This window comes from Melanaphis sacchari, unplaced genomic scaffold (genome assembly GCF_002803265.2).
Source record: "Melanaphis sacchari strain LSU unplaced genomic scaffold, SCAv2.0 Contig943_pilon_pilon, whole genome shotgun sequence".
NCBI classification, from domain to species: domain Eukaryota; kingdom Metazoa; phylum Arthropoda; class Insecta; order Hemiptera; family Aphididae; genus Melanaphis; species Melanaphis sacchari.
Window position 1 is genome coordinate 5216 of NW_020271667.1, and position 11935 is coordinate 17150.

At 27.2% G+C, this 11935-nt stretch overlaps 1 protein-coding gene across 1 annotated transcript; it reads right to left on the reverse strand.

The window, feature by feature from the left end:
- Positions 1-137: 137 nt before the first annotated feature.
- Positions 138-9216, reverse strand: LOC112603038. Its single transcript, XM_025351440.1, has 7 exons — positions 9187-9216; positions 8788-8820; positions 8297-8329; positions 5902-5931; positions 2563-2645; positions 668-785; positions 138-442 (listed from the first exon to the last, which is right to left on the reverse strand). The coding sequence occupies exons 5-7, from the start codon at positions 2611-2613 to the stop codon at positions 138-140; spliced, it is 474 nt and encodes a 157-aa protein (XP_025207225.1). The 5' UTR covers positions 2614-2645; positions 5902-5931; positions 8297-8329; positions 8788-8820; positions 9187-9216.
- Positions 9217-11935: the final 2719 nt, after the last annotated feature.

The window sequence follows — 11935 nt, forward strand, 5'->3', positions numbered from 1 at the left end:
ATTAACCGATTAACTTAGTTTTATTCCATCTATATTTTTAAACCATTAGTTATCGGTTATTGAAATAATACCAAATAAGTATATAATACTATTATTCAGATATTAAAAAAGAGAAGAAGTATGATAATTAGTGCTATTTAATAATATTTATAGATATTATATAAATTGAATATACTGACTATGTCTAAAAAATATTTTCGAAACAATAATACTGCTGAACTGGGAAACGATCCATATTCTGGAACATTAAATTTATTTTCTTCTTCTGATAATTCATGATCTGCTCTCTCTATATCTTGGACAGAAATACTCGTTATATGTTTCATTATATCTAATTTCAATGTCTTTAATAGTGTACGCCACACATGTACATGTTTGTTTTGTTTGTCATATTGATTTGTAGAAACTAAATATTTTTTTATTGAATCGATATATTTCAAACCTGAAAACACAAGTCTCGTGTTTAATAATATTAAATTTATGTTAAAAAAAAATATATATGCTTATGATAATAAATCAAATTCTAACACAAATACATAAAATATTTGAAGTGAACAATTTACCAATCGATAGGAGATTCAACGAATTAAAATAATAATATACTAATAAAAAGTTGTAGTAGTTTAATAAGGTAACTCAAATCACGAATTCAAAACATTATATTTACCATCGTTGATCACCTTAAATGCGAATTCATAGTTCTGATAAAAATAATATATACTTGCTGCCTTATAGTACGATTGAATAAATACCATACCCTCTTCATAAGATGATGGTTGTTTTGTCTAAAAGAATTTTTTTTTTAATATAAGTACCTCGATATATTTTATTTGAACATGGCGTAAAGCACATTTTTAAATAAGTTTTATCAATATCTATACAATAATATAATTTATTATATAAATTTTTGTTGTTACTAAATCCAAATTATGATATAAAATATAATATATCGCTGCGTACTTCCCCAATCAAGGTAAATACGGTGTTGGAGAAAATAACAGTATTAATTAGAATTTTTTTTATAAGTACTCAAAATAGCTAAATACATTTTGATTGTACATTTTTAGATTTTGCGACAATGAATACATTATTACGTTTTATTAATTAAATCACATAACATGTTATGGACGTACAACACTAAATTTTGCACAGACAACGAGATACGGAAGGTTATACCACACTTAACGTTTCCATTAACATCGGGTTTCTTCGGAACGATTAAGAGCGGAGGGTTCGAAAGTGACTCGCTGGGCGCAATTACACCTTCCTTTTCAAGGATTTCCATCTGTTCCCCGATTTCCTGACGATGTCACTGTGGTAACGGTAAGGCATCACGTATATTGGTGTGGCAAACTCGGACGTCTTGATCTCGTGGGAAACTGCTGTCGTTGCTGCGAGTTTGTCGACTTCTAAAAAGAATACGTCAGAATATTTATTACAGATCGTTTCCAATGACTCTTTTTCCTCAGAGTTTAAATGATCCATGCGCAATGCTTTCACCAATTGATTTATTATTGCAGCGTCCTGTTGCGTGCCAATATCAGATTCAAGTTCAGGGTGTTATTTTAAATAAAAATTACTGTTAAGAACAATAATGTGTTTATTACGTATAAATAAAGTTCATGTTACTGATACAAAAAGTAGCTGAATGTTGTGAAGGTGCTCAAGTCTTCGTGGCTCTGGTACATCTGCTGTTGCTGGTCTCTGGGCTCCCTTATATATGAAAAGCTTCTTGTTATTGTAGTCCATAGCCTTGATTTCCATTTGTTTTGATAATGCATTTCACTCGACCTCGGCATGCGTAATGCACTATTGCCATGTGTGTTATTATGTTGTTGAGAAGTAGATAATTATATCCGAAATGCATTATGATCTTAATACAACGAGATTCATAATAATATGTATCTACTATTTTGTGTTATGGTCTATAAGAATATGTTTACTCCCAAACACGTGTCATGGTCATGCTAATACTTATATTAGCAATATTATACATTATATTATATATACTTAGATTTAACAATGTATCTCGTAGCCCATAACATTCAAACGATTTTCTTCCTGAAATTCGTTGTATATTGCATGTATTGACGCCTCCCGAAACTCATCATGTATAAGTTCTTTAGATCCGACGCCTTATTGTTAATTCTATTCTCTGTTGGACTGATAAATGATGCCAAGGCGTTTTAAATTTTTATTTTTGTAACGGCATACATGACTGAACTTATGACTTCTTGGTTTATTATTAGAATATTGTCCACTACTCGATGGTGTGATTTAACTTCTACAAGAGTTTCTGCACAAGGTTCTATGAAGATTTCTGACTCGTCCGGAATAATAATTTTATTAGTCTGGTAATTCATAATAATTTCGATTTCAACCATAAACGGTTTGCCCAGAATTCTGTTTTTAGGAATTGGAGACTCAGAATGAACTAGTTGACATTTTTTTCTAATTGTGTTTTAAGCTCAAAAAAGTTATATATAGAAAACCACACATTTGTTTTTTTTTTATAAAAAATTAGACGTTTTAATTATTAATAATATAAACAATAGTACTTACATTGTGTATTAATTGGTTATGAAATTTAATGATGTACGTGTCAGTTGACATATCAAGAGCTTCACCCCAAAGTTTTTTTATTGCTGAAAATAAAATAAAACACTGGTTTATATAATTGATAAATACATATTAAAAAAAGTGAAATTAATTTTCCCATTGTTATTTCATTTACAAAAATGCATTAGATAGGTAGTGATAGATATTGAACGTGAAATTTGCAGTTTCATAGTGGTGGTCTTTATCAATAGAATTCTATGTTTTTTTCTGTTTCAATAGTTATTAAAGTTTATTAATAATATATATGAGAAAAAAAAATTATTCATTTTTATTATTTTATTTTTAAGTTTTTCGTACATGTAAATAAAAAATAAGATAACTGAATGAAAATTACTTAAAAATCTCATTTTAAAAATAAAATAAATTAAAACAATAACTATTAGGTTTGGTAACAAAAAAAAGTTTATTTAAACATAGAACTAGTGTTATTATTCATCTTGATATTCAAGTTGTAGTATAAAACATGCTTTAGCCCGAGTTACAGTAATGGTGTAAAGTTGACAAAAAAATAACAATATGATACTTATTATAAGTGCGGAACATAAAAACAAGTGAAATAAAATACGATAAAAAATTTAGAAATAATGGTAGAGTATAATCATGAGTTCGTTGTTTACATTCAAAACGTGGTTCATATAACATAGGAATTTACGCTGAACCGTCTGAGTTGTAAACTGGCATCATCTGATCTCAATCAGATTAGGATAAGTCAGGGTTTAAGAGAGATTGTGAGTTTAAAATTACCAGATATTCTTTTAACAAAACACATTACTTTTAAAGCCTTGCAAGTAATTATATCGATTTGGGCGCGAGAACAAAGATAGGGAGTAAAAGTAAAGTGAAGATCACAAATGCTAGAATCAAAGGGAATCAAATTAGAGCTGTTCAAGTATAAGAGCTAGTTATAAGGAATGAATTATATTGAATGTCATTGATTGGAATATTTTACTTTTAATGTAGGACCGAAAGTTTCAGCTTAGGCAGAAAAATTGTAATGATCACCCTGGAGTTTGAGACAGTCACCACCAGTAAAATTCTTAAGGAAAATCTTCATGTCACTAGCCTAGATGACCAACTTGAGGACACCAGAAGTAGATAGAAATATATCAGATTTTGAGTTACATAAACCCATATTGATATACTTGATAAAAATGAATTCAACCAAGAAAGGATAGGATCGCCAAATTCAAAAGCACCGAATAAAGAAATAAGAATCTTATGATTTATTGAATCAATCACCTTAGTTAAGTCGGTAAAGATGACTTAAACTTGTGATCACTCAGTAAAAAATCAAGTATGTATTTACAAAAGAAGAGGTTATAAGATACCGTAAATCTTCCTGGACGAAAACCGAGTTGTTCGTTGGCTAAATTCAGTTTAACCGAAGACTGAATTGAGTCTAAGACTAAGGACTCAAAAAGATTAGAAATATGTCTTAGAATTTGAACTGGTCTATAATTGATGACTAAAGAGGAACTACCTGGATTTTAAATGAAAGTAACATGACCGATTTTCCACATTTTAGGGAAAGTACTTTCATCAAGAGATCAACAAGGATATAAAATAATGTGGTTTGTTGTATAGAGGAAATCTTCAGCAAACACATTTTTTAGACAATTTAGCTTGAGGAGGACATCGTCAGGGGTGAAGTAACAGTTTTTGGTAAATCAAAAAATGGTATTTTGATAGGTTGAAGGTTAGAAATAATTGATTTTGAAAAGTAAACAGAACAAAAATGTTTAGCAAACGAATTTACAAGAGTTTACAAGAGCTATCTACTGCATCCAAAAAAACTATGTACGGAACAGCTTACTAGCAAATTGGACTAAGACATTTACGAATGAAATGCATTATGCTAAATTTAGTTAAAATTATGAACTGTTGAATTATTTCATTGGTTTGCTTTCAAATTCAGTATTTGATGCTTTTTATAATTTAGTAAAACCATTGAATATTGAATAATTTAACGTGGTCCGTTGAAAGCATTAACAATGAAGTTCAAATAATCATAACCTAAATAAAGTTGAGGCATAATTTCCAGATTTTGATCTGGCAGTCAGATTTAACTGTAGTAGTGCTATTATCACAAATATTATTATAACGTGGATTAATAGTTTACATCAAGTATTATTAAAAAATGCACCAGTAAAATAACACCTAGAGAAATTTAATTAATTGAGTATTCCCAATGTATTTTTAATTATTGCATCGAGATTTATACTGCTGTCTCTCGCTAATCCATGAATATACAAAAGACACATATAGCAATTCTAAATACTAGAGTACATGGAAATCATTGATTAGAATTGCTTCAAACTGTGTAGTCACGTTTGTGATCAAATTATTCACTGGGTTAGTTTAGGTTAGGATTTCTGATAAAGTGATAACATTAAAAATTGGACTTTTGAATGAACAAGTGCCAGGTGATCTAATTCTGACACGAACACACAGAATTGAGCTTAGAGAACTCTTAGAGTGATGCGGGAAACCGTTTCGACTGAGGCAGCATAATTTTAGTAGAAACTAGTTCGGGATATCTCCTAGTAATGGAAAGGAAAAGATTTCGAAGCAAGCTTGATGAACCTGGTAGGATTGATTTCGAGGTTGAGATGCGACAATCAGAGAATGACATCCTCCTTGCTGCTCTGTCCAATAGGTGAAGTCGTGGCCCGACCATCCAGGATCTTTCCGGACTTGGGAAGATAGGTGAAACGACTTAAGACTTCCTAAATATCTAAAGTTTCGTGTAACCCAGGCACTTACAGGACACGGGTATTTTAGGCAGTACCTGAACCGGATTAAGCGCACCCCAACGTGGCGTTCCTGTACAGTAAACATCCCTTGGATACCACGAAACACACAATATTCGATTTTACGTACTGGGATTCACTCTAGATGATAGTTAAAACGTTCGTCAGCAACATTAACCTTATCTTTAGGGAGTTTAAGATTGTATTTGTATCACGTAGTCCAACCGATTTCCCCAATTGCGAAAAAGTTCTAGGAAAATTTATAGCAACCGTCCAACGTGCTTCTAGGTCTTTTTATGATATGGTCCAAATCATATAAGGATATAAATTGCAAAGTCCAAAGGAAAGCTGAGGCAGATGTACATTTATTATACCGATTCTTAAACTTAATGAATAAGATGAACTAATATTTTAAGAATCAACTTTCTTTGTAAATAATACCGTTTTTTCTCTAACAAATAAGTAAAATTAACGAAAAAGTTCTTTGTGTAATAAATTTTTTTATAAAGTATGCAATCATAAAAATACTTACAAAAAGTATCGTCTAAAATTAAAGATTTTCCTGTAAGCACAAAAAAAAAAATGTATTCTTTCATCTTTAAATATATTTTATTTTTTTGTATAGTGTTAGTATTTTGTTGTTTAGTAGTAATATTTTTCAAAGTAACTACTAAGTTATGGGCTCACCAATACATTAATTTAAGTCTCTCCAACATATAATTTATACCAAGTTCTTGAGATAAACGTCTTTGTCAAGCGTTAAACGTAAATAATAATTAAATATTTTATTTATTAGAAATATTTATTATACAAAACAATAACTCAATCTAATAATTCAACCCGATTTGTATATATATATATATATATTGAAGCGCGGGAGTGTTTAAACTTTCAATTATCAATTATCCTTAGTTAAAATAGTGTGACTCATAAGAAAATAATAGCATTTTTTAATCCAAATTAAATTTTTTCAATACACTTTTTTGATCTCTATTTGTATTTCAAAATTGACAATAATCTTTTATCCTCATATTTTTTAAGTACTAAAACATAATGTATTAAAGAAATCTTTGAAAACAGGGATCTTTATAGTATTTTACGAATATTTAATAAAGTGCATAATACGTATTTTAATAAATTAAAAATAATCTCAATCTCAATTTTTTTGCTAGTAGCAACAACTACAAATGAGACATTTTCTTGATTTCTTAAAAGAGTTAACAATTATTTAAGATTAACCATGGGTGATAAATGATGAAAGGTTAATTGACCTATTGATAATAATTGATATTAAAAGCATTCTACGTCTCTAAAATAGATTTAAACAGGGTTGTTGATACATTTTCACGTTTGAATAACGCTGTTATACTTGAATAGTTTAATCTAATGATTATATTTTACGTTATGAAAAAAGTTAGTTAAGCATAGTCATTTATGGAAAAAGGTTAATAAGAATAAAATATGTTTGTAATATAAAATGTACTATAATATTAAATCATAGAACGTATACTGAGAACGGGCCGTATAACTCGACTAACTGACTTATACATTTTACATGTATGTAAAGACTTATATTACCACTACATTTGAAAAAAATATGTGTGATAAGCATTTAATACAAAGAAATGAGTGACTACTTAACTTTAGTGTGTGGAATCTTACATACATTATATATATGGTTTCTTGTTTATTTCAACAGTTAATTTGTTGTATTATTTAACGAATTATATCATTATATTATTAATTAAGGTCGTTTGTATATGTTATGTTATTTGACTATAAATACTGCTAAATGCTTATGAATTTGTTTTTATAGGTATATATTACATATTTATTGTTTTTTACATATAACTAAAATTTATTATCCTGTTTGACATTCTAATAATTATTTGACAAAATTAATTTTATTTCTTTATTTTATTTTTTCTCTTAGAATCTGGTGTGTGACGTTCAAATACTGGAAAATCTCCCCATCATCATTTACTATGGCACTAAGAGATAATAGTGCAAGATAGTTTGAAGGGGATAGATTCAAATATCGATCCAATAAGCAGTAAAGAGATATACAATGTAACTCAAGGGAAGTCAAGTTAAGAAATAAATGTCTACTAAATCACATCTATAATGTCAAAGTAATCAAGAACCCTCAATGGATCTAAAACATTTTTAGAGGTACCGCCCCAAATTACCATGTAGTATTGCATAATATATTTTGATTTATGAAATTTAATTATTCAAAATTGCAATATTACTATCAAACTATTTATATGAACGTACCATTTAAGGTTACAATCGAATGCCAATCCTAAATATTTTATTCTATTGACAATACTGAATTTTAGATAGTAACAGTTTGATCCATTTGAATATTCATGTAATGTAGTTTCTTCAAGAGGTGGTAAAAAGTTATTTATTGAAAAAAGCATGAACATTTGTTTTGTTGAAGTTTTAATACAGTTTTTTAATATTTAACTACTTAATTACTTTCTTAAAATTCATATACTAAAACCTTATTAGTATCTGTAATTTGTTTTCTTATATTAAGATAGATTATAAACCAGATTCAACAAACACCATTATATCATAACTACTAAACAAAATAAAATCTTTGCAATTTCCACAACACCATTTTACTTGGTTTGAAGAACTCATTTTTCTGAAATTGGCTTGTCTAATACCTGTGCATGAATAGATAAAAACATTTTACACTTTTTGCATTTAATATCTTCACTATCGTAAATTTCGTCGTTAGAAATAGAGCACATCAACATAATTACTTGAATTTTAATTATTTAAAAAATCACTACTACAAAATTTAGATACGACAACACCATAAACGATCAACGTCCATTTTGCTACGAATACCAACTGTTAACTAAAATAAATTAACATTATTTATTTCTATTGTAATATAAGTTTGTACTCACTGAATATCTCGTAGTACTCAAGTTTAAAACCAGCTGTTCATAATTAATGATTAATCATTATAATATAAAATATAATCCTTGTTTTAAAATTTTACATGATTTATTCATCAATTATCAAAAAAATAATCACTAAGTATTATTGAGTAAACCGTTGATTCGAATTCCATGTATTGATCTTAGGAAGTTAATTTTGATATTGAGTTGTTCTATTTATTAAATTTAAAAATATTTTACGAGTAAAAAAAAATATCACATAAAACTGTGTTCTAAAATGTCGACTATTTTTATAATAATATAGGGGTACTCAAGATTTGTTCAAAATCAAACAACAATAATCAACGACTTTGATTTAAATATCAACATATATACATATTCATATCAATGAATAAGATAGATCGTTTGCAATCTTTATAGTTCCATAAGTATTATAAAAAAAACATTGTAAATAACATAAAAAATAATGTAAAATAAATTAATTGATCTATACTTACTTATATCGTTTGTTGTTGTTATTTCGAAATTTTCTTTTGAAGAATGAATAATAAAAAAAATATCATTAAAAAAATCAATCTTAAATTATGGAGTGATACTTTAAATATAATCACTATTTATAGTTTTATTGTATCATTAAAACAATAAAAAAAAGATGTTAAAAATTCTAATTGAGTGGTGCGCACCACTCCATCGTTTCCTATATCAGCCTGATTAATTGCAATACAACACTTACAGAATTAATTTAATAAGTATAATTGAACATTTTTAACTAGAAAATGTATCCAAATAATGATATTTAGAGTAGAAATGGAACGATACGCATATCTTTGCTTGTTTTATATAAATCTATATTTATAAAACTATATTGCCATATTAAGTATTGTATTTGTACTTACCGTATGGAATATCTAATGCTTCAAAACTATATTCTGTAGTAAAAATAACAACAATATTAGGTATTTAATTATTCTAAAATAATTAATAAATAATTTACGCCTTTGAACTTAGGGAAAAAGAAATGGTTAAAGATAATATCCATCAACTAAGTATTCATTATTATTCTATATTAACTAAAATGTTTATTAAACATTCGCGTACTGTTTTTTCGACATATCCTTGTATTATATTATTATTACCAATATTTTTTTTTTAATAATAATTAGATTTTTTAACTTTTACAAACAATTCAAGTTTCTTATAAAATATTAATATTAACTGTAAATAAAAGTACTATTATTTTTTTATAAACATTAATACATATTATTTATTTTTTTTTTTAATGATATTTACTTCGAGTTTTAATGACTATAATTAAGTATTTTAACACTCACTTGGGTTTTTGGCTTCAAGATACAAAAAAATATTTTTAAAATAAAAAATTTTGTAATATTAATGGCATTAATTAAATTGCCTCAGGTTCTTTTATATTTTAATAACATAAAATAAAAAAAACGGTTCTAGTATAATTTATTCTTGTTTACGTTTAAGTAAATTATCTATTTTTTTTATTTAACTGAATTTACGAATACACCACTTTGTCTAGTTAGTAATAAAAAATTGCAAATCCATCAAGCAAAAATAACTAAATCTATTAACGATAAAAGCAATCTATCAAGAACTAATGAACAAATCAACGTTATAGTTTTCAAATCAAACAAAGAAGTATAAATAACTTAATCCATCGTTGGTAAATGTATTGATTATACTAACATTTCAACATAAATATACACAATATCACTTACTTATTGATTTATTGAAACTTTCTAAAATTTGAATAGTATTTTTTAATTAGAAATTTTGATATTACCGACATCAACGTTTGCAATAACATGCAATTTGAAACTTTTAAAATATTTCTTTTTTATAACAATAGCAATAAATTATAATTTTTATATCTTTCTCCTCTTTTCCTCTATGCTAATACGATGAATAAATAATAATATCTCGCAGTAAATACTACAATAATAATAATTTTACAATCTAACAGCGAGTATTATCAGATATAATTAATTATTTATCTGGTTCGAAAGACCAAATGTTTGTCACGATTTCCGATTAAGGGGATCGCAGCAGACGTATTTTTCATGCGTTTTAGACCAATAAGCTGTAGTAAATTACACATACTTTGGAATGTCCGATTTTAATTTTTTATACATGTATGAACTCTTTGACAAAATATTTAGGTTATTTAGGAAGTCGATTTTCAATTTTCAATTTTAGAGGACCTTAAAATAACGATATTTTTTTAAAAAATCTTTTGAAATAATTGCATTGCAATTGTATTTATTTTGGGCACATCTAATGTTAAATCAAAAAATTGATCCTAAAGAGCATAGTCTAGAAGTTTATAAATTCAACCATTTTTTCAAAATTACAGTCGGACTTCAGGAAGTATATTTAATTTACTACCGCTTTTAGTAGTTTTTATAGCAATGCAAACATGAATATATTTCATTTTTCGTAAAGTATTGACCTGTGACTGCGCGTGCGAGAGTTTATTTCGGCGGTGGCTCGCGGCTGCCGACCGTGACGGGCCGTGATTGATTCTCGGAAAGTCGGAAACAAATTAGTCGATAAGGATTATTAGACATAGCTAATAGGCGAAAAATGACAATAATAATAATTATATTTTTCCAAATTTAATATAACCCACATATTATTATAATAATACTACAATTAGTATCTATGATTTATGAATCATTTGATTTCAAATTTCAACACAACACGCCGATCAGTAATATTGTCTGTAAGTTTTGTGTTCTTTTTAATTTTATTTATAAAATGGGTAAAGATTGGCATTATGGGAGAAAAGCTAGACGTAAGTTAAGTGCACTTAAAATGAAAAAACATCGATTGAAAAATTTACAGAATAAAAAAAGTGATATACATAATAACTGCAGTGATCAGGTAATTATATAAATATAAAATGTTTAGTAATATTCTAAAAATTAAAGATTTGTCAGACTGTATTCTTATATTTTAATCGGAACAGGAAAATACATATTTACCACAATCTGAAAATGTTTTGACAGATAACAATATAGAACTCACTACTGTGACTCGGTAAGTTAAACATTAATTATTATGGATATTATTCATTGTAAAATTACAGGCGACAGTTGTAGAACGCATCAGGTAGTAGTTATATATACTAATATTCTATGATATGCCTATATTATTATTTATTATTATCGACGGCTATAATAACAAACGAAAAGATGTAACTTATAAAATATTTAATTTTTTGTTCGTAATTTAATATATTTGAGCTGTTATGGCACATGTTTTGTATCACTTGCATCCAGGCATATATACAAAAAAAAAAAAAAAATCTAGCGAGGGTGGTAATAAAACTTTAAAACTGTAATAAAGAAATACAGATAATTATAGAAAATCATTATATTATTCGAATTTCAGCTAGTTATTTCCAATTACTGTAAAAGACACATAATACTTATTTTTATACAAAAATATTAAAGTTTACGAAATAGCTGGTTCAGATTTAATTTTTTGTGATTTTTTTATTTGTGCATAGGAATAATACTAACGATTTAAACGCTGTAGAATCTTTGTACAATGATAACTTCACATTTCAAACAAAATCGTTATTTTCTTCTACTTCGGTGAATAGAATATTAACTGAAA

Excerpts from the sequence above, each read along its gene's own strand:
- LOC112603038 (XM_025351440.1), bottom strand. The coding sequence starts at position 2,613 with ATGTCAACTGACACGTACATCATTAAATTTCATAACCAATTAATACAC. Across the intron at positions 786-2,562 it reads ATAACCAATTAATACACAAT|ACAAAACAACCATCATCTTA; the intron begins GTAAGTACTATT and ends AAATTCTTTTAG. Across the intron at positions 443-667 it reads ATTTAAGGTGATCAACGATG|GTTTGAAATATATCGATTCA; the intron begins GTAAATATAATG and ends TTGTGTTTTCAG.